This window comes from Microcebus murinus, chromosome 14 (genome assembly GCF_040939455.1).
Source record: "Microcebus murinus isolate Inina chromosome 14, M.murinus_Inina_mat1.0, whole genome shotgun sequence".
Classification (NCBI taxonomy): domain Eukaryota; kingdom Metazoa; phylum Chordata; class Mammalia; order Primates; family Cheirogaleidae; genus Microcebus; species Microcebus murinus.
Genome location: NC_134117.1, coordinates 30,387,225 through 30,413,380, shown reverse-complemented (window position 1 = coordinate 30,413,380; position 26,156 = coordinate 30,387,225). Strand labels below are relative to the sequence as shown.

The following is a 26,156-nucleotide window of genomic DNA, read 5'->3' as shown; positions in this document are numbered from 1 at the left end:
CTCAAGCAGAACAGGAATTCCAACACTTAATGTCCATTCCTAATGGTCACTGATCTTGTCACTATAAAGGCTAGAGCTGTCCCTGGGCACAGGCTCTCTCTTTCAAATGCAAACCTCCAGTAACTCTTGGTGACACTCCTCCAAGAGAGCTTCCCTGCCCTCTTCCCCTTTGTCCCTATCTGTGCTCATCATTATGAGGACCAGCATGGCCTCCGGGGAGTCTGTTTTCTTTAATTTTCTACTTGCATTATGCACAAAAGAAGGAAAGTCTTCAATCTGACTCAGAAATTAATAACACTTTTTATTTAAAACATAGGAGGAATGGCTCTGAATTATCATACACTAATCATTTTTCTCAGTTTTATAGTGATAGCATATTAACAACTCAACACTAGGTAAGTATTGTCATATGTAGCAGTCAATACTGTGTTACAGAGTATGGAGAACAGCCAATATAGTTTTGCAGTAAAATTCAAAAAATCTCCTTTATGGACACTGGATGTTCACTGCATGTTAAGGGAATGGGGAGACAACAGGTCAGAGAAGACATCCCTAATAGTAGGAAGGAGGTGGAGGATGCCATCGATAAGGGAGAGCTGCATATGACAGCCACAGCAGCCAGATGATCTGACCTTCTTCATACAGGAATGAAGCAGATTTTGTACAAGGGTGGCACAGAAATAAACCCAGAGGAAACTGGAGTGGCATCGAGCTTCTTTGGATCAATCAAAGATCTCAGGTTAAAGTTCTGTAAAATGCTGGTCAGGAATAAAAACAGCTCCATGCGGGCCAGTCCCTCGCCCAAACAAATCCGTCTTCCTGAAAGTAATAAATACCAGGAGAGTTAACACTGTGTTTGTGACTGTCATAAACAGAATGTGCAGTAACTCATTGAGGAATGTTTGTATGCAAAAACAAATTAATGAATGGATGGATGGATGGAAGGATTGCTGCATAGACAAATGAAAAGAGAATGGGCACACTTCCCATCCAGATAACATCTGATCTTAACAAGGACCCTTCATAAGATAAGTATTCACTGAGTGTCAGCTACACACTAAGCACTTCATTAAGTATTATAATAGCTCTTTTGATGTTTTGAGTTTAAATCTATGTATTTATACAACCACACCCATATTCCCATATTTCCTGTTCCTAGTCTGAAATTCCGTGATCTTGCCTTTCACTCTTCATATCTTCTATGATCAGCTCAGGCCATACACACTTTTCATCAATCTACAGGACACCAAGAAGATTCAAATTTTTTATTATTCTGTCCCTTTTGGCCAACACACACTTTTCAGAGACTAAATTCAGGACACAGGTCAAATTCCATTTCTTCTTTGCATTCTTTGCCATGCACTCAATTAATAAAATCTTGCCTTCTCTGCATTGCCTCAACATCATATTATCACTTTCAATGAAGCATAGATCATCTGGAATCATAATTGCCTATTTGTTTATTTTATTGATTGACTTTTCTATTATGCTAAAATGTGACTTCTTGAAGGGAGGTTTCCATCCTTGTTGTCTTGGGATCTACGGTCCCAGATAAAGCAGACATAAAAGGTCACAGAATAGAGGAGATTCCATGGCTACAAAGTACACACATTGCAAGAATGAAGAACCAATACCCAAGATGTATAGTCAGGACTGGAGGAACAGCAGGGTGCTGTGGAATCATTTCAGAGGATCAGGCCTCATTCACAATGTTTCCCTGGCCCCATGCATAGTTGGCAAAGGTTCCAACATCCTTGATTTAGAGCAAATGCCCTGCTCCTGTGGTTCATTACCTCCTCAAAAATGCCCTGCCTTCTCTCTTTTCCATTTTCTCTACCTCTGTTGAGGTAGCTGCTGTTAGAATATTGCTTACTGCAGCTTATTATGGCTCAGTGTGGGGTAGGAGAGAGCAAGAAGCAGGCAGGTTCTTCTTCCTCTGTCCCCTATACCCAGCAGCCTGTGCTTTGCTTTCCACTCTCACAGTCAAGTCCTACGCATTACAATGGGCTGTTTATTCATCTGCTTTCCTAACTGCAGGTGCAGACCATTGGAGTCCATTCTGTGCATGTTCACATGTGAATCCCAAAAGCTCAGCTGGGTGGTGAGGACACCAATTGGAAGACACTCACTGAAACTGTAGAGTGAGAACTTTTGCAGTGGCAGGTGAGAAATGTCTAAATGAATTTTGCATTCTAGTAGGAGTTCTTGAATACCTCAGTGATGTATCCAGGGCAGAATTCGATTTAACTATACTTCAGCCTTCCTGATTATGAAGAACCAGATCAACTCCCCATAGCACTGTGATGAATCTGGCCCCATAATGAGGATGTATAATTATGAAGGAAATACATAGGTGTTGGCAGTGGTGTTCCTGATCATGCTCAAGGATCATTTCTACCTGCCACAGAGTAGAAACCATGTAAGTTCCAACTAATCCCAGAGAGTTTTCTTGTACCCTAAAATAAGGGAAATAAATTTCTACTACCTGTTGAGAAAGCCATGAAGAAGTCGCTTTTTTTAAAGTTGCCACTTTCATCCAGAAAATGTCCAGGGTCGAACTTCTCTGGGTTGGGGAATTCTTTGTCGTCGTGCAGCACAGATGTCAGGGATGGTAATATGGTTGTGCCCTGGAAGCAACAGACATAGGCAGAGCAAATTGTAAAGGAGTCATCAAGCTGTTAGAAACAATAGTAATTACCTATATAAATCTTTTGATCTATAGACGAAGAAACACAGGTCCAAAGAAGAACAGGAACATTTCTAGACACACAGACCCAGTAATCAACAAGGATGAGTTTAAGACCAGTGGCAATGATCTTGCTGAAGTGCTCTCCAACCAAGGTTGAAATCCTGAGCACCTGGTCACTGGAGTGATAAACCTTCTGAATCTGCTGTCCTTATCATCAAGGTTGGAACCCAGGGTCTGTCCCCACAGGCTGCTCTATTTCATCACTTCAGTTTTCACACATCCTATATGTAGACTATGGTGTAAAATCAAAATCTCTCTTGGTTCTTAAAATATCCACAGTACTTGTTTATAGGACTTTTTAAAATTAGATCATATGATCTAGTAAAGTTTAAAATGACATCATGCAACATGAAAACAAGAAGCACAGTAACAAGAATAGAATGACTGAGTGTTTACTATTGCCAAGTAGGTTTTTTTGTCTTGGTATAAAATCATGGAGGAGATATTTATTAGAGGTTGATCCTAACTTAAAACTACAGAAGGAACGATGAAATTAGAAAAATCCTCACTTTGTGACTATTCAGGTCAGGATCATCAGTTAAAGCTGAAACTGTTGGGTGTGTGATTTAGGATGCAGGATTTACACAAAGCCTTAAAGTACCATGCCATGGATATTTATTAATTATACATAAATCTACATTGCAAAACCTCTGCAGTGCAGAGATTTGACAGATACTACCTTATTTCTGAGGAAATGAGCATAACCAATAATGGCAGAAGTGACATACATGCCCCCACCTCATCAATGTGATTCTGTGGGATAGTCGAAGCACCAATGCCTTATTTTTCCTAAATCATACCTGGAATCTAATCTTTAGAAAACAATCACACAAAAACAACCTGAGGAACATTTTGAATGGCTACTAGCCTGGACTCCACAGAAAGGTCAACATACTGGAAGGAAACAAATGAAGGAAAGCAAGTATGTGCTTGATCACAGAAGACTAAAGAGCATGATAAGCAAATTATATGCTTGTTCCTTGGCTGGATGGTAAATGCCAAGAGAATAAAAGTTAAAATAATTCTAGTAAAATTGGGAAAATGTATATATAGGCTGTATATTAGATCATATTATGGTATCAGTAACTCCTGAGTGTAAATGGTATTTTTATTATTTAGATGAAAATCTTTGCTTTTGGGGCATACGTGTGAAAGTGCTGGTATGTAGAGAAATGCATACAAAGATATAAAAGTAGTATATTCACACTTTCATATATACACACATGTATTATTATCTTTGTTTTAATATTATTTAGATTTAACCTTTTTAAAATACAACTGTAGGGGAAAAATCCATCTCCTAATTTTGTACTATTAAATGCATATAATTCTATTTATAAAACTATTTCCCTGAAAGTTTAAACAAGTAATATATGAAAATGTTTCCTTAAGATATGAAAGCACATATACTTTCAACAAATGATATTCAAACAATCGGAAATTCATAAGGAAAAAATTGAAGCATCACTGTTGTTACTCCACATCATAAATGAAAATTAACTTGAAATGTGTTTTTATCTAAATGGAAGTGGGAAGACAATAAAACATCTATAAAAAGAGAAGTGTAAATCTCTGGGGCCATTTGGTGGCAAATATTTTTCAGATGTGGCACACAAAACACAATCAGCCTCACATCATTCCAAAAATTTCTGCTGAACAGAAATGTCTTCCACTAGAAACAACAGCAGACCATGCATGAATTCAACATACCTCCTATTTTGGTGTAATCCATCTGTAAGAATGTTTTTACAGATACAAAGAATAACTATTTTGACAAATGAAAAATATATGAAATTTAATTTTCTTTCTCCATAAAACTTGGCACATATCCGTTCTCATTCTATCACACATTGTCTGTGACTGCTTCCATGCCACACTGGCAGAGGTCAGTAGTGCAGCAGGAAACCTATGGCCTGAAATGTCTAGAGTATTTACTACGTGGCCATCAAAGAAAGTGTTGGCCGGCCGGGCGCGGTGGTTCACGCCTGTAATCCCAGCACTCTGGGAGGCCGAGGCGGGTGGATTGCTCAAGGTCAGGAGTTCGAAACCACTCTGAGCAAGAGCGAGACCCTGTCTCTACTACAAATAGAAAGAAATTAATTGGCCAACTGATATATAGAAAAAATTAGCCAGGAACGGTGGCGCATGCCTGTAGTCCCAGCTACTCGGGAGGCTGAGGCAGTAGGATTGCTTGAGCCCAGGAGTTTGAGGTTGCTGAGAGCCAGGCTGATGCCACGGCACTCACTCTAGCCTGGGCAACAAAGTGAGACTCTGTCTCAAAAAAAAAAAAAAAAAAAAGAACAGAAAGTGTTGGCCAACTCCTGTCTTAGACTATTGTCTCCACCTAGAGTAGTGTCTACAACCTGTGGCAAAAGAGCCCATTTATCTCACTTGTAGGGGATGGAATTAGCCACACAGAGTTGCATGTTTCTATACTACACTGTCCTGTGCAGAAGGGAATGAATGGATCATTCCTCGGGTCTGGGCTCTCTAGATTCAAAACTCACCAGGCACAGCATGAGCCACCCTACCCGCTGGTGAATGGGTGATCTCAGCAGATGCATCGCTCCCCAGGGGTGGGTCCCCAATCTGATGCACTGGATGGGGGTGAGGAGGTGGCAATCCCTGTCTGATTCCTCAGTCTATTTCCCATGTAGATAGCTACAGGAGAGCAAGTGTCATTACTATTATCCTCATATTGGAGTAGTCAGAAGCAAATTCTTTCTTAGCCATGTTATTGGTGAAAACAGAATGAGCTGAAATGCTAATCCTTGTACCCAATCACTGATCTCGGGGAGAGTCCCATAATCCCTTGGTAAAGTTATCAGTTCTATCACCTCCCGGAAATGACATATCTGCAAACTTACCAATGTGATTTATTTTTGCCCCATGAAAATACAATATTTAGTTATCTAATTTTAAATTTTGACAGTTATATCTCATAGGTCTAGTAGAATAGAGTAGCCTGCAACATAGCAACTAGACCATCTGGATGAATACGGAAACCATGTGAAAAAGGCATTGCACAGCTGCTAAGGAAAAAAATTGGTCTGAAGATCCAGAGATGGGAAAACATCAGAGAGCTACACTCATGGCTATAGTTAACTATGGACTCTGTTCACAGCGTGTCCACTTGGGAGTGAGGGCAGGAGGTGTTGCAGCTTTGTGAATGCCGTGGGAGGAGAATGCTCCCTTTCTGGAAGAAGATAAACATCGTCCCAAATTAATATATAACATCTAGTATTTAGTCAGAAGTTGTTAGACAATTCAATGATACATTGAAGTGAGCAGGAGATGAAGGGTAGGGAGAGGAGAAGCTCATAAAAACAGACCCACATTAGGGAACATTTCTCACCTACTTTTATACACCACCATAATCTTGATACCGAAACTCTGACAAAAACAATTGTGAAAAAAAGATTAGAGACCAAAAGGCCTTATGAATAAAAATACAAAAGTCCCTGTATGATATGGAGGAGATCAAATCGAGCTATGTGTATAGATTTATGCGTATTTAGTGAGGAAAGTGAGTCCAATAAATAATTAAACCAAAAGATGCCAAGAACCATTTGATAAAATTATCCACACATTCATGACAAAAGTTATATGAAAATAACTGAAGTGAGCAAAATTTCCTAATCTCATAAAGATTGTACGTCTAAATCTGCTTAAAGAAGCATTCTCCATAATGAAATACTAAACCTCTATCCCTTCCCACAGATCAGAATTGAAATAGGGATGCCCACTATCACTAATTCTATTTAACACTATCCTGTAATCCTGATCAGTTCAGTAATACAATAAAGAGAAATTAAGGACACAAGAACTGGAAAATATAAATAAAACAAATAATAACCTACACAGAAGGATAATGTACATGGAAATTCCAGATGATTCTACCAACAAATTATTAACAATGATTAATCAACTTAGCAAGGTTACTACACATGAGGGCACCAGAATGATAGAAACCAATTTCCAGATAGCAGGTATAAAGAGAGGAAAGGGACATTTTAAAAATATAGGAGCAACAACGTGCTAATTATTTAAGAAAATTCTGGGATTTAAACCACAGCACCAAAAACACATTACTGAGAAAATAGAAGAAAATACAGATAGGTTGGGAGCATAACCATTTGCATAAATTGAAAGAAGAAAATCCAGATAGGTTGGGAGCATAACCATTTGCATAAATTGAAAGATACAAGGCATTAAAATGTTAATTCTTTCAAAATCGAACTATAGATTTAATATTACCTTGTTAAAAATCCCAGAAGAGTGTTTCGGGAAATTGACAAAGTGATACTTTTAATATTTATTTGAAAGTGTAAACACTTAAGAGTAGCCAAAACAATATTGAAGAGGTAGAACCTACTTGGAAGACACACACTGCGAGGAGCCAAGACCTTTTATAAATATAACCCCAAACAAAAGAGCACAAAGTCCATCAAGCTGCCACATGTATGAATTTTGCACTTCTCTCACCTTGTGTTGGTAGAGGATTGGAACCAGACTGTGAATTTGGGAATTTCGAGAGTACTGAGGTACAATGTAGGACCAAAAGTTTACCTTGGGGATCAGGTAGTTTCTGAATTTAATGTCACAGGTCACTGCATGGGGCACACTACAGGGAGCCAGGTCAATGTATCTCTGGATCTCATGCACCACAGCATCTGTGTAGGGCATGTGGCTCCTGTCCTGCATGCAGGGGATCCGCTGTCTGCCAATCACATGGTCAATCTCTTCTTGGACTTTAGCTGATAAGACACAAGTAAGAAGTGACGAAAAAACAGAAAAATGATATATTTCTCATAACAATTTAGGTTTACATGAAGCATAAGGAAGATGTCTAAACAACACTATATGCATGAGTTATATGCACATATGTACACCTGGATTTATACTGAGATTTTCCATAACATATACACATACCACCCACCTATAAACTAGGTGTGACAATGTATTAGTAAATACTTATAAATTAGTATACAAGTTAACTTATAATAAACATAGAACCTATGTTGTTCCAAGTTTTTTTATGTATATTATAAACATAAATTATTTCAAAAAATAAACACAACATAATTAAGTCACGAAATTGCAATCTTCGCAAAATAAAAAACATAAAACAAATATTACATTACTGACAAAATAATATATTGGTTTATTTGAAATTTTATGATATATTTTATTTAACCAAATATTTTCCATTTCCAATGCTCTTTTTCTTTTTTGCATATAAAATTTTTCATCTTGTATCATTTTTCTTCTGCATGAAGAAATTTCTTTGCCATTTCTTGTAGTAAAAATCTGGTGGCAATGAGTTTTCTCAATGTTTTATACTCTGAAAAGTGTTTAGCTTTTATTTTGAAAAACCCTTTTCATTTGGAATAAATTTTAGACTCATATAGAAGTTGCAAATTTAATACAGAGGTTTCTATGTATCACAATAGATCTATATATGGGTATGTGTTTTTTTCTGTGTGTGTGTGTGTGCATGTATGGAATTTAGAATGGTACACTCTGCATCTTCCCACTTCCCGAATGTGGCCACTTGGAGCATTCTAGCAGCTTCTTCTAACTTTATGTTAGTGTTTCTAAATAATAACTCTTTGGTTCTATTTCTTCCATAACCATTTTTAAATAATATTTAAAGATTTCCTGGTGTGGGAGATGGGAATTTTAATCTCCATCTCCACATCATATAAATATAGACACACACAAACACAAACAAGCAGATACACACCTGCACACACACAATTCCTCTCACTTTATTTAACAGAATACATTTAGGCCACAATTTCTACTGATATCACTATTTTCATTGTTTACATCATTCTGACTACATAAATATTCTTCCCTGCTGAGACAACTATGAATACATTACATTTTTACTACTTTCTTGGTCATAAAAATGTTTTTTTGACTTAAATTCATAATTTCTATAACTCAAGTTACAATTGCTTTCAAATGCTCAGATGGATGTTTCAAACTCCAACCAATAATTTCCCAATTATTGGGAAACCACAGACTATTGATCTCTTCTCCCTTATTCTTGGAGTCTCCCCTCAACATGCCTTATACCAAGCCCATTCTGAGTGCCACAGCCTCCCTGACACTCTCCTTCTTCTACATGAGGTGTCCTGATGGCTGGAGCTCATGATGTCCTCTGACTTAGTTGCAAATATAAATATTTAGATGGAGCTCAGCCTCTAGTATTGGAGAAAGAGAAAATAGAGTATAAAGTTTGTGTCAATCATGCATGTTTGAACATACTCTTTCCTGTTTTAATAGGTAAAATAAAATTGAGAATTCTGATAATTTCTGAACCTAATCCTTTATAACCTAATACAATTCTCTGAAAGCTTTTATGCTTTTCTCTTTTATCCTGGTGTTCCAAAAATTCCATGACTCTGTAACTTGGGGCACAAGTTTTGATTTCATTCACTCCACTAAACACTTGGAGAGAATATTCTACAATGATGGTAAATACAATTATCTTTTTCTAGATCTTTCCTCTATCTGGAGTATACAATAGATGGAGGACCCTAGCAACATCTACCGAGCATCTTTTCTGTACTTCACTATACTCATCACTTGTGTTCATACCTGTGACCTCTGGGTGCTTCAGCAGGAGCAGTAGTCCATATCTCAGAGTGCTGCTTGGTGTTTCTGTCCCACCAACAAATAAATCAGATACTGTGATGACCAAGTTTTCCATAGTGAACTCAGACTGTGAGTTGTGCTTTTCCTAGGAAACATTTGATTACAATTATCTGACCAATAATTTGCCAGAATATTAATGTACAGTAAATTTAAAATAACTCACATCATTATAACCTGAGGTATTCATTGTTAGACAAAACTACTATATGGTAGGGCAAAAACTGCAGATCAGTTGACCTAAATTTCATTTCGTACTCCCTAACACTGGCTTGCCTATAAATTTCATTAAGGAGACTATTTTCTTCTAGGTGAGCCATTCAGTGTATTTCTTTCCCCAAGAAATCTAATCCAAAGAGCATTGGTGCCCTTTTTTAGTCCATTCTGTGCTGTCTAAAGGAATACAACAAGCAGTTGTTGGTCCAAGATGGTGAACCAGAGACACCAGCAGCCAGGGCATCTCAGTAAGAAGAGGAAGTTTTAGATGAAAGAGTAATAACAAATGGACAAACATAGATCAGATGAGAGTCTGAAAGAAGGGTGCAAGAAACTATAAGAGGTTCCGCAGGAGTCGGCTATAGAGCAGAACTGGAAGGAGAAAGGTATTGGCAGATTTTAACCCCTGAGAAGCTTGGAGACCAGTGAGAAGGAGAGATAGCACAGTTAATTTCTCCCTCCCTCACATCTCAGACAGTTGGTGGGTTTCCAAGGTGCTAGAGAGACCATCTGCCCACACAAGCCCAGAGACTGCTGGTGCCAGTGAGCGGGGAGCTTCTTACAGACAGGGCACCAAGCTCCCAATCTCACAGGAGCACCTCCCACCACACACACCCACTGGTTGGCAAGCTCTATATTACTTCAAGACCTACCATGTGCCTTTGTCCCCCCCATGGGGCTTCAATTCCCCAGGTTTTGTCTTGCTTATCTCCACCTAGACCAGGGATCCTCACACTTTTTAAACAGGGGGCCAAATCACTGTCCCTCAGTCAGTTGGAGGGCCCTTGGAGAGTGTGGTGCACATTCCACACATGCGCACTGTGGGCCCGGGGCAAGTCGGCTGCTAAGCAGGACAGGCAGCAGTGAGCGGCAAAAACACCTGGCAGGCCGGATAAATGTCCTTGGCAGGCCGCATGTGGCCTGCGGGCCATAGTTTGAGGACACCTGACCTAGACATTTCTCATCTCTGGCCCAGACCACAGGAGCCACAGGGGTCCTGCGTGTCCCATGTGATCTTCATGACTCTAGGGCCTGTTTATTCTGGATGTACTGGCTCCCACAGAGAGGGTCAGACATCCAGAGGGCAGACTTTATTCCAGCCAGATTCTTTCTCACCACTTCCCTTCCCCCAATGGAGGCTGCCGAGAGACACAGTTGAGCCACCACACAGAGGCTTCCAGAGGCGGTTGGGCTCAGACCTTTCCTTTTGGGGTCCTGCAAAAGACTAAAGGGGGCTTAGACTGGAGCTCCTTGCTTGCTGGCCCTGCCTTGTACTGTTTGCCTGGTGGCCCCATCACAGCAATATATGCCTGGAGGTGGTGGGACATTGAACAGGCTTGGGCACCCTGTGTGTGACTGAGGAGCAGAATGAATCTCCCTGGCATGCTCAGGTATTAATCTTTGAGGCCCCAGGGAGAGGCCCACAGGCCAGATTCCATATTCCCATGTCTCAGTGGTATTGCCCAGCAGCATGGAGGGCACATTTGTGAATTAGTCTTGGGAGGCGTGGGAGCCTAAGCAGCAGATCAGGGGGGAGAGTGCAATGTGGATCCTAGCTGTGGAGTGTTTGTGGGGCACCACTCCTCTCATGGGAGGGTTGTACATCAGCTCAGGCCAGGATCAAGAGACGGGAACCTCCTGGCCTGCATCACAGTTGTAGGGGGCTCAGCTCGTCTGAGGTCCTACCTGGCAGAAAACCTACCAAATAAGGGAGGGATGAAAGGAGTGAGGCCAGATATAGACTCCACATGCAGACTTTCTGGTTGTGGGGGATCACTTCATCCCTCCACAGCTTTGTCCAGAGGTGGAGAATAGAATTTTGACCCTTGCTAAAAGCATTTGTGGAGCTTGAGGATAGGCTCACCCAACCTAGCCCCTCCCATCCTCACTTCCCAACCTACCTCTGCTGTGGTGGATAATAAAGGACTCACCTGGAAGTTCCAGGGCCCCCCAACACCACCTGGGGCATTGGAGTGCATATGCTGAGAAACTAGAACAGGTCACAGGACCCGAAAACAACATTGGAGCTTGTTGTTTCTGGCAAGTGTCACCTACTGACAGGGACGTCAATTTGCAAACTCCATACAGCATTAACAAACTCAATCATACAAGGTGTGGGTGAACCACCTACTGCTTCAGAGATTACCTGGCATGTCATTATACAAACAAAAGAAAATGCAAAAGGAAGAAGCAACAGCTGCTCCAGATGAGAAGGAATCAGTGAAAGAACTCTGAAAATATGAAGAATCAGAGCAAAAGGGACATTCCAAAAAGGGAACACTAGTTCTCTATCAATGCATACCAACCAAAAGCAGAATATTGAAATGACAGATGAAGGGTTACAACATCAATTGTAAGCAAGTGCAATTAAATACAAGAGAAAATAGGAACCCAGCATAAAGAAACCACAAAAATAATGCAGAAAATGAATGAAAAATTCATTAAAGAAATTTAACTATTAAAGGAAAGTCAAACAGAACTTCTAGAATTGAAAGATTATTTCAAGTAATTATAAAACGCTGTGGAAACTTTAAAAATAGGATAGAATAGGCAAAAGAAAAAATTTCAGAGCTTGAAGATAATGACTTGAATTAAATACATCAGTTGAAGAAGCAAAGCAGAGAAATAAGGGGAATGGGCAAAGCCTACAACAAATATGGGATTATGTAAAGAGGTGTAATATAGAAATCAGGCATCCTTGAGGGGGAAGAAGAAAATACACAAGGGTTGAAAAACCTATTTGAGGAAATAATTGAGAAAAATTTTCTTGGCCTTGCTACAAATTGAGATATCTAGGTACAAGAAACTCAAAGGACTCCTGGGAGATTCATTGCAAAGGGCCAAACACCACAACACATGGTCATTAGACTGGCCAAAATAAACACAAAAGGGGCATTCCTGTGAGCCGCAAGGTGAAAGCATCAGGTAACTTATGAAGGAAAACCGATCAGACTGACTGCAGACTTCTCAACTGAGGCCTTACAAGCCGGAAGGATTGGGGCCCCATTCTCAGTCTTCTCAAACAGAATAATGGCCAGAGTAGGTTTGTATCCTGCAAAACAAAGTTTCTTACAGGTGGAAGAAATAAATACCTTCTAACAACAGACCTGCCCTGCAAAGAGTACTTAGCATAACATTATACATGGTTCAACACAATGGACACCCACCAGTGTAAAATCACCCAAAAGGTAAAGGTCAAAGCCAAGATACCATAATGGCTCAAGAGATAAAACAAAGCAATAGAGTTCTACCTAACAAGATGAACAGAAATTCACCCCACTTCTAAATTCTTTTGATAAATGTGAATGGTTTGAACTCCCGACTCAAGAGACATAGGCTGGCTGAAGAGATAAAGAAATACAACCCAATTATATGCTATCTTCAGGAAACACATCTACCCATAAGGACTCATTCAGACTCAAACTGAAGGGGTGAAAAATAATATTCCACGCAAATGGCAACCAAAAGAAAGCTGGTGTAGCAGTTCTCATATCAGATAACATAGTCTTCAAATTAACAAAAGTCATGAAACACAAAGATGTGCATCATATAATGGTGCATCACATAATGGTAATGGAGCAATTCAACAAGAAGTCTTAACAATTCTAAATACTTACACACCTAAAAAGGGTGCATCCAAATTCATAAACCCAATCCAAGTTCATCTGAACAAAATGATAAACAGCAACACAGTAATAACTGGGGTTGTCAACACCCCTCTGACAGAACAGGACATATCCTCCACATAAACAATAAACAAAAACCCATAGACTTAAACAGAACTCTAGAACTAATGGTCCTATCAGACATTTATAGAACACTGTACCCACAAATCATTGAATATACATTCTTCTTCTCAGCTCATGGGACATTCTGTAAGATTGATCATGTCCTAGGCCACAAAACATGTCTTAACAAATTTTAAAAAATATGAATTATGCCATGCATCCGCTCAGACCACAGTGGAATAAAACTAGAACTCAACTTTAACAGAAACACTCATCTCTACACAAAGTCAGGGAAACAAAACAGCCTACTGCTGAATGATAGTCAGGTCAAAGAGGAAATTAAGGTTGAAATCAAAAGACTTTTTGAACTAAATGATAAAAGGGAAACAAGTTATCAAAATCTGTGTAATACAGCTGAAGCAATCCTGAGAGTGAAATTCATAGCCATAAATGCCTGTATCCAAAAGACAGAAAGGTCACAAATCAAGAAATTAATGAATGGTCTCGATGGACTGGAAAATGATGAGTAAACCAATCCCCAAACCAGAAGAAGAAAAGAAATAGCCAAATTCAGAGCAAAACTAAATGAAACTGGTAATAAAAGAAACTATACAGATTAATGATAGAAAAAATTTCGCTCTCTGAAAAAATAAACAAAATTCCTCCCTAAGGACAATAGATTCAGCAGGCAGCAGCCAGGGGCGGGGGCCAAAACCAAGGCAGAATTGTGCTTGGCTTTATTATGAGATGGCGGCAGCAGCTCTGAACAGCACGAATTTGAGCCTTAGGGCCAACCTGAAATAGCGTTTGCAGGTGATGAGCCTTGAGGAGCAGCTACATCAGTCCCATGCACTGACCCAGAGGTGACTGCCCTCTAGGTGAGTATCAAAAGTTCAAAAGAATTTCCATCTTTCTGAGTATGCAAGATGAAATTAAGACAGACGTGATAATCAGGGATGATTTTCAACAAGGCAAAACCTGCTTTATCCCTCACTACCAGTTTCAGAGCAATCATGAGGATATGTGAAATTAGCATCACCAGAGCAAACTTCTTCACTTCCCCAAATGTCCTGGAATATTCATCAACCTAGTGAGGGTGATGTTTGGGAGTAGGCCTTGTCCACAGGGGGACTTGATCTTATCTTCATGCCAGGTCTTCTGTTTGACAACATGGCATCCAACTGGGGAGGGGCAAGGGCTACTGTGATGCCCACTTCAGGCACTGTATGCAGCATCAGGAAATGAAGCTCTACAGCCTTGCCCTGGCTTTCAAAGAACAATTTTGCCACTGGCTCCCAATGGATGAAAATGACGTGAAGGTAGATAAAGTCCTTTATGAATACTCCTCAATACGTTAAATCCAGAGCCAAATCATCAGTATTTTATAGGAGTCTAAAACAAAACATATGCATTTTCTCCTTGTCAAAATTACTTAAAAATGCATATTAAAGTGAAACATGCTGTATATTAAAAATATGGTGGTAAATAAAACTATTTTTAAATTTTTTTAAAGAAAAGATAAATAAAATTGATAGGCCTCTGACTAGATTACTAGAAGGAGGGAGAAAAAGGGCTGTAATAGCTCAATCAGGATTGAAAAAGAAGAAATTATAACTGATTCCACAGAAATACCAAATGCAATCTCTGAAAACCATAAAAATTTCTATACATGTAAACTCAAAAACAAGGAGAAAATGGACAAATTCTTAGAAACACAAAGCCTTCCTAGGCTCAATCAGGAAGAAACAGAGTCCAGAGCAGACTAATGTCAAGTGCCAAAATTGAAGCATCAAAAAAAAGTACCCCTTTGAAAAAAAAGTCTCAGGCCTATGCCTTCCCACCCCAATTTTTCCAGACCTACAAGAAGAACTGGTACCTATCTTGAAAAAAATATTTCACAACATCGAGAAGGAAGGAATCCTCCCCAACACATTTTATGAAGCCAACATCACCTTGATACCAAAGCCACAGAGGGACTCAACAAGAAAACTACAGACCAATCTCCCTTATGAATATAGATTCAAAAATTCTCAACAAAATCCTAGCAAATTAAAATCAGCTGTTCTTCAAAAATAATCAACCATGACCAACTGGGTTTCTTCCCAGAGATGCAAGGATAGTTCAACATATGAAAATGTATAAATGTAATTCACAACATAAACAGAAGTAAAAACAAGATCATACGAACCTCTCAATAGATGCAGCAAAAAATTGAGCACCATTTTATGATAACAATGTTTAACAAAATAGGCATAGATGAGACTTGCCTCAAAATGAGAAAAGCCATATGACAAATCCATAGCCAACATACTGAATGGGGAAGAATAGAGCAGATGCCTTTTTCACAGAATATTTTTTTCCTTTGGGTAGATGCCCAGTAATGGGGTTGCTGGATCAAACAGTAGTTCTACTTGTAGCTCTTTGAGGTATCCCCATTGAAGTATCACAAGAATGAAAAAACAAGCACCATATGTATTCACCATCAAATTGGTATTAACTGATCAACACTTATGTGCACATATAGTAGTAGCATTAATCAGGTGTCAGGTGGTGGGTTAGGGAGTAGGAAATGGGTATATTCACCTAATGGGTGCGGTGTGCACCATCTGTGGGATGGACATCCTTGAAGCTCTGATTGAGTTGGGGCAAAGGCAATGTATGTAACCTAAATATTTGTACCCCTGTAATATGCTGAAATAAAAAAATTTAAAAAGGGAGACAACAAAAACAATAAAATAGAATTGAAATTTAGAAATAAACCTTAATATGTATCACCAATTCATTTTCAACATGTGTGGCAAGACCATTCAACGTAAAGGAAAACTTTCTTCAACAAACAGTGGTGGGACATCTGGATAATCACATGCAAAGGAAAGCACTTGGCCCCATACCTCATGCCAATTCAAAATAATTCTGAAAGTGGATGAAAATTTATGGATAGGAACTAAAACTATAAAAATATGGGGATAAACATTATTGCCTTCAGATTTGCCAATGTATTCGTAGATTTGACACTAAATGATGAAAGGAAAAATAGATATACTGGACTTCATCAAAATTAAAATATTTGCACATCAAAGGACATAATGAAAATATAAGATAACAACCTACAGAATGGAAGAATGTATTTTCATATTATTTATTTAATATGAGTTGATTAAACAGCGTAATGGGTTTAATGTCAAGAAACATAAACAATTCCACAGCTCAACAAAAAGAAGACATAAAATTGAACTTAAAAATGAGCAAAGGACTCAAATATCATGTGTGCAAAGAAAGAGCATGCCCATCTTCATCTAATTGTGTCATATATTGTATTTTCTAACTTCTTGTAATTGCTCCCATTTTATATGAGAAGTGCATTCTACTTTCCTTACTCAAAATAATTCTGAAAGTGGATGAAAACTAAAGGATAGGAACTAAAACTGTAAAAATACAGGGGTAAATTTAATGTCCTCAGATTTGCCAATGTATTCATAGATTTCACACTAAAAGATGAATATAAAAAGATACACTGCACTTGATCAAAATTAAAATATTTGCACATCAAAGGACATAAAGAAAATATAAGATGACAACCTACAGAATGGGAGAAAGTACTTTCCTATCATTTATTTAATATGGGTTGATTAAACCCCTTAATGGGTTTTATGTCAAGAATATATAAACAATTCGTACAGCTCCATAACAAGAAGTCACAAAACAATTAAAAAATTAGCAAAGGACTTGAATATCATATGCGCAAAGAAACAGCATGCCCATGTTTATCTAATGGCATAATATTTTATATTTTCTAACTTCTTTCCAATTATTTTCATTTCATATGAGAAAGGCACTCTATTCTCCTCAGGTAGATTATTTTTATTTAAAGAAAGTCAATGCATTCTAGCTATGAGACAATTTAGTTATACATTTTCTATGAAGTTTACTGCAGATTTATAAATACAATATATATGTTAAGGGCTTGTCAAGTAGTGAGGCATGACCATTTAAACATGCCTAGTACATTAAAGAACTACCCAATGAATCACACAATGCACAAATAGCTGAATTTTGCTAACATTTTACCTGCTCCATTTTGATCAGGAAACAATCAATAAAGTCTCGAGGGTTGTTAACATCCAAAGATTCTTGGTGTTCTTTTGCTTTCTCCAAAATATAACTTCTTACAAGAGAAATATTTTCAACTAATTTGTTATGAATTCCAGGGAAATAATAAATGAGAACAGGGAAATTATTGCAGAGCTAAAATAAAACACAATAATTTCTTTAATAAAAACATGTAACAAAATATATATACCATACAGCAAGCCATGATTAGAAATCACAGGTATAACTGTGAGTAAAACATGGTGTCCATATTGACAAAGACATTTTTGTTGTGCATATATAGTAATCTTTTATGTTTATAAAAAGATATGAAGGAGAAAATTCTGACCTGAGAATCAAAAATGTTAATCATTTCCTAGACTCATACATCATTTTTTGTTGCATAAAACACTTTTCCATCAATTCCCTCAATTTTCACACCAATTCTTCCCTACAACCTAATGTGTTAAACATGGCATGGACTGTTAGCATTCACATTTTGTAAATGACAGCATAGGTTAAGGGAGTTTAGGTAACCTGATTGAGACTAGAAAACTGGCCCTTGCTGTTTTTCTTTCTTTAAAGGAGCCTCACAAATGGAATTAGCATTTTAGAGGGGGGGAGGGTCTCAAAAGTATCTTGAAAGCCAGAAGTACATCAGAGTAGTTCAATAACTTCTCTAAGACCTAACAATTATTCTTAGGTTGAGTGTACATCATGCCCATTCACCACAGGGTAACATTGTGATGCTTATTTCTGGTTCGTACACCACAAAACCATTCATTTTTTCATGCTTAACCCAGTCACCTTGTCAGCTAGGCTCCCATCTGAGGCATCAAACACCCCTGCACTAGGCAATGTTTCCTGACAGATTCTATGGTCCCAAATAGTTGTAGTCCTTGCAGGAGATATTCTCTTCTTAAATTAGGATACTTTTGCCAAGTAATACGATGAAGAGAACTCTTAAGTTTTCAGGACAAATCATGTAGGTAATGGAAGGCTTCAAAAAGGGCCTGGATGTGCATGAAATAATATAGGCATATTTGGGGCTGTCACCCAAGTACCTTGCAGAAGTGGGGCTTTGGGGGTGAGTGGAAAAAATCCCAGTCAGAGAAGTAACTGGATCGAAATCCAGCCCTACATTTGGGCATTCACTTTGTGTGTGTAAAATAAAGAGCTCAGCCATCTGTCCCAGACGGTCACTTCATAAAGCTCTGGGAAGGACAGCAGTATTCAAACATGCACCTGACAGCTTGGTCCATATAGAATTTTGGATTTGTCAGAGAAAAGAGCATAAGTGGTTTCTCAGGAAGAAGAAATCCTAAACTCACCTGGATCCATGGGGAGCTTAGAATTTTGAAGTTTTCATTGAACTTCTCCATCAAGGTAAGAAAATGTTCATCTTTGTAATCAAAATGATTCTGGAAAACGATGGAGCAGATCACATTGCAGTGAGCACAACCCAGGATGAATGTGGGATCACAGGATGAGGCTAATGAATTCAAAACAATTTTTAAATACCATTAAAATATAAAAAACTTTGCCTTTGTAACAGGTAAAGGTAATTTTGAACTTTTAAGAAATATCTGACCAAAAAATTTTTCTAGCATCAAAAAATAAATTCACAGGTGTGAGGGCGAAGGAGGGGACAAGTATATACACACCTAATGGGACCAGTGTGCACCATCTGGGAGATGGACAGGTTTGAAGCACTGACTTGGGCGGGGCAAAGGCAATATATGTAACCTAAACATTTGTACCCCCTGTAATATGCTGAAATAAAACAAATTTTAAAAAAAGAAATTAAATTATATGAAAGGCTGTCCTTTATTTTTGGTAGGGAATCTCTAAAATGAAAATATTGTAATTAAGTGATCAGTAAATTTTATATGGAAGAATCTCCCAAACGCACATCTGAAGACTCTGATTAAGAATGACTTGAATCAAAAGTGTTCTGGTAGTAAAAAAAAAAAAAAAAAAAAAAAAAAAAAAGTGTTCTGAATAAATGGTAGGGCATTGAACAACAGGAAACCTATAGAGTCAGCTGCTTCTATGCCAGGCTCCTTTCAACATTATAGGTCTTTAAGCTTTCAGAAAAAGTTTTATTTTAGCCAAGGAGAAGGAAGGTAACTTGCATAGCCATGGGATTGTATCTGTGTGTGTGCCTCTATGTGTGTGTACATCTGCACAAGTAAAATCTGATTTTCAATCTTTCATTTCATTTGAAAGAGAGAATTTTTATAAAGATAATTTAGAATCCAAGCTGATAATCAGATTAATTATAATAGGCACTTTATAGGTTAATAGAATTGGCAGGGGGAGGAAAGTAATTACCATAAATATCTAAGCTAAATTCAACAAACAGAGGGAAAACAGATAAGCAAAACTGAAAAGAGAGCCAAAGTTCTCTTAGGAAAGAAAGGCAAAGTGTTATCGATAATAGTTAAAATGTAGTTAAACAAATAATTTATGAATTGGTATTTGTGTATTTTTCAGATTATACTACAAAATATATTTACTCAAAAGAGAGAAATCCATACAGTATGCCATGTTAAACAAGAAATAATTAATGTTGATATTTTTTGAATAGTGCTTAATCTATAGAGAAATAATAATTGATAAGAATTACATTGAGATATACCTAAGCAAGTGAAGCCATACATAGCCTCCTCACTGGCCAGACTGCAGCAGGGCCTGACAGAAACACCCAGACATATCAGTGAGGCTGACCATGCAAACATGGCTCAGCTAAATGAAAGCACAGGTCACGTGGTAGGTGCTCTGTAAGTGTGTGTTGAGGTATTTCCCAGTATGACCATTTGCCATATATTCTCTGGTGAAATGTTTGGAAACAAGGAACTTACATTTAAGCTGTGGAAAAAGCGTTGCTTTATAACACTTTCTGAAAATGAACTCAAAATCTACACTCATGATTTCTGATTTGAAAACAAACAAACAAAAGTTAAGGGGAACATCAGATTAAGTGACCTGTTATATCCACACTGTCTGCACAATCATGCCTGTACACACAGCCCAGATGCACACAAGCTCCCTGAGCTCTGTTTCAAACCTCCCTCCTCCACTGCAGTGCTGACAACCAAGACCCAATTGAAAGATCTGGCCACCCTTGAATGTGTCCAAGGATGTCATTAGTGACGACAGCGGTCTGCAGTGGTCAGTGATGCAGAGTAGAGAGTCACCCACCCTTGGTTTTTCTCAACTCCTCCACAAGGCAGCGGGCCTCCTCTTGGACACGTTCCTCAATGCTCCTCTTCCCCATCCCGAAATTCCGCAGGGTCATGAGGGTGAAGCGCTGGATCTCCTTCCACCTATTTCCGTTGCTGAAAACGATTCCTACCAGAATGGGAAACAGAAACTAGGAGAGAAATCCCAGGCGAGGAGGAGGGAGCTGATACTCCACAGGGATGTGAGTGGGCCAAGCTCTGCCCACCCAAGCTATGTTTCCATCCTCACTACTCCCTTTACCACTTTTGACTCAGTGAGGCACATGTACACTTACCAAGTCCTTTACTAGTTCTTTCAGAAATTGGGAAAAGGCCTCTTCCAGAAAACTCCTCTCCATGATCAATCAGGGCTTCCTTCACTGCTTCATATCCATGTAACACCACAGCAGGCTTCATGCCAAAGTACACAGTGAACACAGGGCCATAGGTTTTTGAGAACTGGGAAATGGAAGCAAGATGCAAATACCAGCAAAATAAGTCACGATTTGGTCCATATTTTGTGCTTGATTCAGACTGATATTATCATTGTCTTATTAAATGTTTTTATTCTGCCACACACAGATTGAAATATGTCTGATTTTTATGCATAAATGTGATGGTGATAGTCATAGTGGTCACTTATCAATGAAGTCCTGTGTGCCCTACAATTGACCCAGGTTATTGGTATATAGATTACAATGAATTCTGACATTGCCAATCCCATCAAAATACCAATGTCACTTCTCACAGATCTCAATAAATTAAACCTAATCTTCATGTGGAACAAAAGAAAGAGTCCTAAGAGCCAAAGCCAGCTTATGCAAACAGAACAAATCTGGAGATATCTTACCTGATTTTAAATTATATTACAAGACTATAAAATCCTGAACATCATGGCACTGTATAAGCATAGAGACATAGTCCAATGGATCACAATAGAGACCTCAGATATAACACAATATAGCTATGACAACTGATTTTTCACAAAGAAATCAAAAACAGACACTGGGAAAAGGATGCTAGATTCAATAAATTGTGCTGGGAAAATTACATATCCACATGCAGAAGAATGAAGCAGGATCCCTCCTATCTCATGCAATATACAAAAGTTAACTCAAGATGGATTAAATATTAAACCATAAGACCTAAAACCATAAAAGTTCTAGAAGAAAAATGTAGGAAAAACTCTTCTAGACATTGGCTTAGGCAAAGAATTTAAAGGTAAGCCCACAACTAATGGAAGCGGAGCACACTGTGTGGAGGAAGGACACAGGTGTTGCCCTGGCTTCGGTGAGGCAAATGCATTACATACAACCAAAATGTTTGTAGCCCCATAATATCCTAAATTTAAAAAAAAGCTTTATAAAAAGATAAAGCTTAATAAATACTTTAAAAAGTTGGAAAAAAATAATTTATGAAAAGACCCAAATGTCCAAGACAGAAATGATATCAAATAAATAAATGGGGTGATTCAATTAAAAATTTTCTGCACAGCAAAGAAAATAATCAAAAGCATAAACAGACAGTCTACAGAAAGAGAGAAAATATTCACCAGGTACACACCCAACAAAGGACTAATATCTAGAATCTACAAAGAACTCAACAAAACCACAAGAAAACACTAATTACCCCAGTAAACAGAGGCCAAAAGACATGAACAGAGTTTTCTCAAAAGAAGATAGACAAATGGCCAAGAAACACATGAAAAGGTGCTCAGCATCACTGAATGTTAGGGAAATGCAAATAAAAACCAAAATGAGATTTCACATTATACCCCTCAGAATGGCCATTATAAAAAGTCTAAAAACAATAGATGCTTGCATGGATGCCCTGAAAAGGAATGATTATACACTGTTGGTGGGACTGTATACTGGTAAAATCTCTATGGAAAACAGTATGGAGATTCCTCAAAGAACTAAAAGTAGATCTACGATTTGATCCAACAATCCTACAACTGGCTATCTACTCAATGGTAAAGAAATCATAATTTCAAAAAGACAGCTGTGTCCAGTTGTTTAGTACTACACAGTTCACAACTCAAAGATATGGTACCAACCTAACTGCCCATCAAGTGATGAATGCATAAAGAAGTGTGGTGTATATATACACCATGGAGTGGCACTCAGCCATATGAAGGAATGGACTAATGTCTTTTGCACCAAATTGGATGGAACTGGAGACCATTATTCTAAATGAAATGTCTCAGGAATGGAGACATATGTTCTCACTAATAAACGGACATAAAGGATGGGTACACACTATCACAAAGATGTAAAGGATATTGGAAACCAAGAAGGGGAGAGGATAGGAGGGCAGTGAGCAATAAAAACATACATATCTGGTACAATGAACACTGCTCTGGTGACAGGCACACTAAAGTCCCGTCTTCAGCGTGACAAAATTCATCCATGGAGAGAAAACAATTGTACCCCTTTAATATTGTGCAATTAAAAATATTCTCACCTGAAAGACATTTGGCAGGTTAATTTGCCCTATTTTACAAATAAAGAAACTCAGGCCAGAGAATTAAAAATTCATTTTCAGTGTCCCACAGGTGATATACAGAACATCCAAATTTCAATCTGTACTTATTCAAATTTTGACTGTTAAGCAATTTTTCAGTCCCTCATGTCTGCATTGAGACCAATACTTAGCTGACTGCTTCAGGATCACATGAGAAGATTTTGCCATGGAAATCCTGAATCAGTACCCCTGGATGAACACTCAGAATCAGTATTTCTAAAAGTCACAACAGATGATTCTAACGTCCAGACCTCTTTGGGATCTGCTGTTATTATCGACACTGAAAGAGTGAGCCTCACAGAGGCAGCACCAAGACATGTAACATCTACTGGCAGAACATTTAACATCCACCAGCATTCTGGGCTACTGATAGCAGCTTTCTGCAGAATCCAAAAGAATTCTGTTACCACCAATTGTGTCCTGACTGATCACTTGTTTCTTTCATTCACTTATGTTCATCCTGAACCCATAGCTACTGGTATTTCCTTGATGTCAGACATAAATTCACTATTCAGAGAAATTAAATTTTCATGGCTACTCTTGTTTTTGTTTTTTATTTTAGCGTATTATGGGGGTACAAGTGTTAAGGTTACTTATATTGCCCATGCCCCCTTCCCCCCTTGAGTAAGAGCTTTAAGCATGTCCATCCCCCAACATTGCACATCTTACTCGTTGTGGTTGTATATACCTCTCCCCTACTCCCCCCCCTCCTGACACCCAATAAATGTTACTCCTATATGTCCACTTAGGTTTTGATCTGTTAATACCAATTTGCTGGTGAGTACATGTGGTGCTTGTTTTTCCATTCTTGAGATACTTCACTTAGTAGAATGGGTTCCAGCTGTATCCAGGAATATACAAGAGGTGCTATATCACCATTGTTTCTTAAAGCTGAGTAGTATTCCATGGTATACATATACTACATTTTATTAATCCACTCATGAATTGATGGGCACTTGGGTTGTTTCCACAGCTTTGCAATTGTGAATTGTGCTGCTATAAACATTTGAGTGCAGGTGTCTTTTTCATAAAGTGACTTTTGATCTTTTGAGTAGATGCCCAGTAGTGGGATTGCTGGATCAAATGGTAGATCTACTCATATCGCTTTGAGGTATCTCCATATTGCTTTCCACAGAGGTTAAACTAGTTTAACCCACCAGCAGTCCCACCAGCAGTGTAGGAGTGTTCCTGTCTCTCCGCATCCACGCCAGCATTTGTTGTTTGGGGACTTTTTGATAAAGGCCATTCTCACTGGGGTTAAGTGATATCTCATTGTGGTTTTGATTTGCATTTCCCTGATGATTAGAGATGTTGAACATTTTTTCATGTTTGTTAGCCATTATTCTGTTTTCTTTTGAGAAGTTTCTGTTCATGTCCTTTGCCCGTTTTTTGATAGGATTGTTTGATTTTTTTCTTGCTGATTTTCCTGAGTTCTAAATAGATTCTAGTTACATGGCTACTCTTAATAAAACTTATGGCTATTATGACTTATTGAATAAAATATCTAATCACACACACTCTTCTTATCATTTACCTCAAGCCAAAAATTATAGCAAATGGCTACAAAACCAAGAAGGAACATAACACTGCTAAATATTGCTACTATGTTATTTTGTTTCTACCATACAACAGCCTAAATGTTTCTCTACTCACAAAATTCATTACCTTATTCCACTATTTCTGACAGTGACAGACTAGAAAAGGCAATAGAAGCATCCAAGTTGATAGGGATTATTTTGTTTTCCGATGATCTATTATAGAAGTACACTTCCAGTAGTACATTCCCTCTAAAATGGGAAGTCTAATAACTTCCCCTTTGCAAGCCACCGGAAGAGTACAAAACACACTTACATTGTTCAGAGTCTTCCTGATGTCCTTAACATCCATCTGCAGGATATTTCCAATAATTGGGAGAGGAGTGGGGCCAGGAGGGAGTTTGCCTCTCCCAGGGTTCTGTCTCCAAAGGAAGATGATAAGCAAACAGGAGAGACAGAGCACCAGAACCACAGCTGGGTCCATTGCAGCCTTCTCTTCTTACCAAGACAACTGTGAGCTTGCAAAAACTCCAAGGCTTGCATTAACACTCCCTGTTAATGCAGTGTCTGCTCTGTGACCTGCATAGTGGCTAAGCACATAGACCCAGTTGATGTCCTCTTCTGAGTGGACTTTGGCCCACTGAGAGAGAGAAAAACAAAATGTACTCTACCCTTCTTCTTTCCAGTATGCGACCTGCACATTCTGGTTTAATTGTATGGGATTTTAGCCCATGTATTGGTAATTTTCTTAAGGCCCTTTGGTTCCAGTGAGCTCTCATGACAGAGAAGAACTGAAGCAAATAATTGATGAAAGACAATCACCAAAAATTCTAGATTTTTGGAGTAAAGACCAGCTCAGAATGTATTATTTTGAGAAAGATCAGTGTATTCTATGGCTTGCATATAAAATGTGTATGTTTGGATGCTATATCTAACATTAACAGAGGTTGTCCTTGATAACAGAATCCTTTCAAATACATAATACACTTTATTAACATGATGGCTGCCTAAAGATGAAATAGCAGACACAATACATACATCTAGAATGAGAAAACATAAATCAAGTTACTAGATATTGACATGAATTTCAGTTAAATGAAGAACAATCTCAGACGGCAGAAATTATCATTTCTTATTTTTCAAATGGAGAAGTGGAGGCTGGGAGAATAGGAGACCTGTCAGTACAGAAGCACCACAATGTGCAGACCTGAACGGGACCTGACTGATGGTTAGTGGGCATGACAGTCTCCATACAACCAGAATGACATACATTACAGATCACTGATGACAGTGCTTGTGCAAAGGTGTGATCTGTAAATATGTCATCATATAGTTTCTAGATTTACTAGTGCAGTTATTTCCACCTGTTTTATTAAGAAATATTAACTTATGTCAAGACCCAGTTACACAATGTTTTATCAGTGATGTT

The 26,156-nt window shown here is 38.3% G+C and overlaps 1 protein-coding gene and 1 pseudogene across 1 annotated transcript; one reads left to right on the top strand and one right to left on the bottom strand.

The window, feature by feature from the left end:
• Nucleotides 1-281: 281 nt before the first annotated feature.
• On the bottom strand, nucleotides 282-25,323 carry LOC105872443 (cytochrome P450 2C18-like). The gene is made up of 9 exons (XM_012766425.3): nucleotides 25,044-25,323; nucleotides 20,966-21,128; nucleotides 20,650-20,799; nucleotides 18,777-18,937; nucleotides 17,425-17,601; nucleotides 9,359-9,500; nucleotides 7,319-7,506; nucleotides 2,486-2,627; nucleotides 282-819 (listed from the first exon to the last, which is right to left on the bottom strand). Exons 1-9 carry the CDS (start codon nucleotides 25,209-25,211, stop codon nucleotides 638-640), a joined length of 1,473 nt encoding a protein of 490 aa, XP_012621879.3. The 5' UTR covers nucleotides 25,212-25,323; the 3' UTR covers nucleotides 282-637.
• LOC105872450 (5-formyltetrahydrofolate cyclo-ligase pseudogene) lies at nucleotides 14,243-14,714 on the top strand (annotated as a pseudogene).
• Nucleotides 25,324-26,156: the final 833 nt, after the last annotated feature.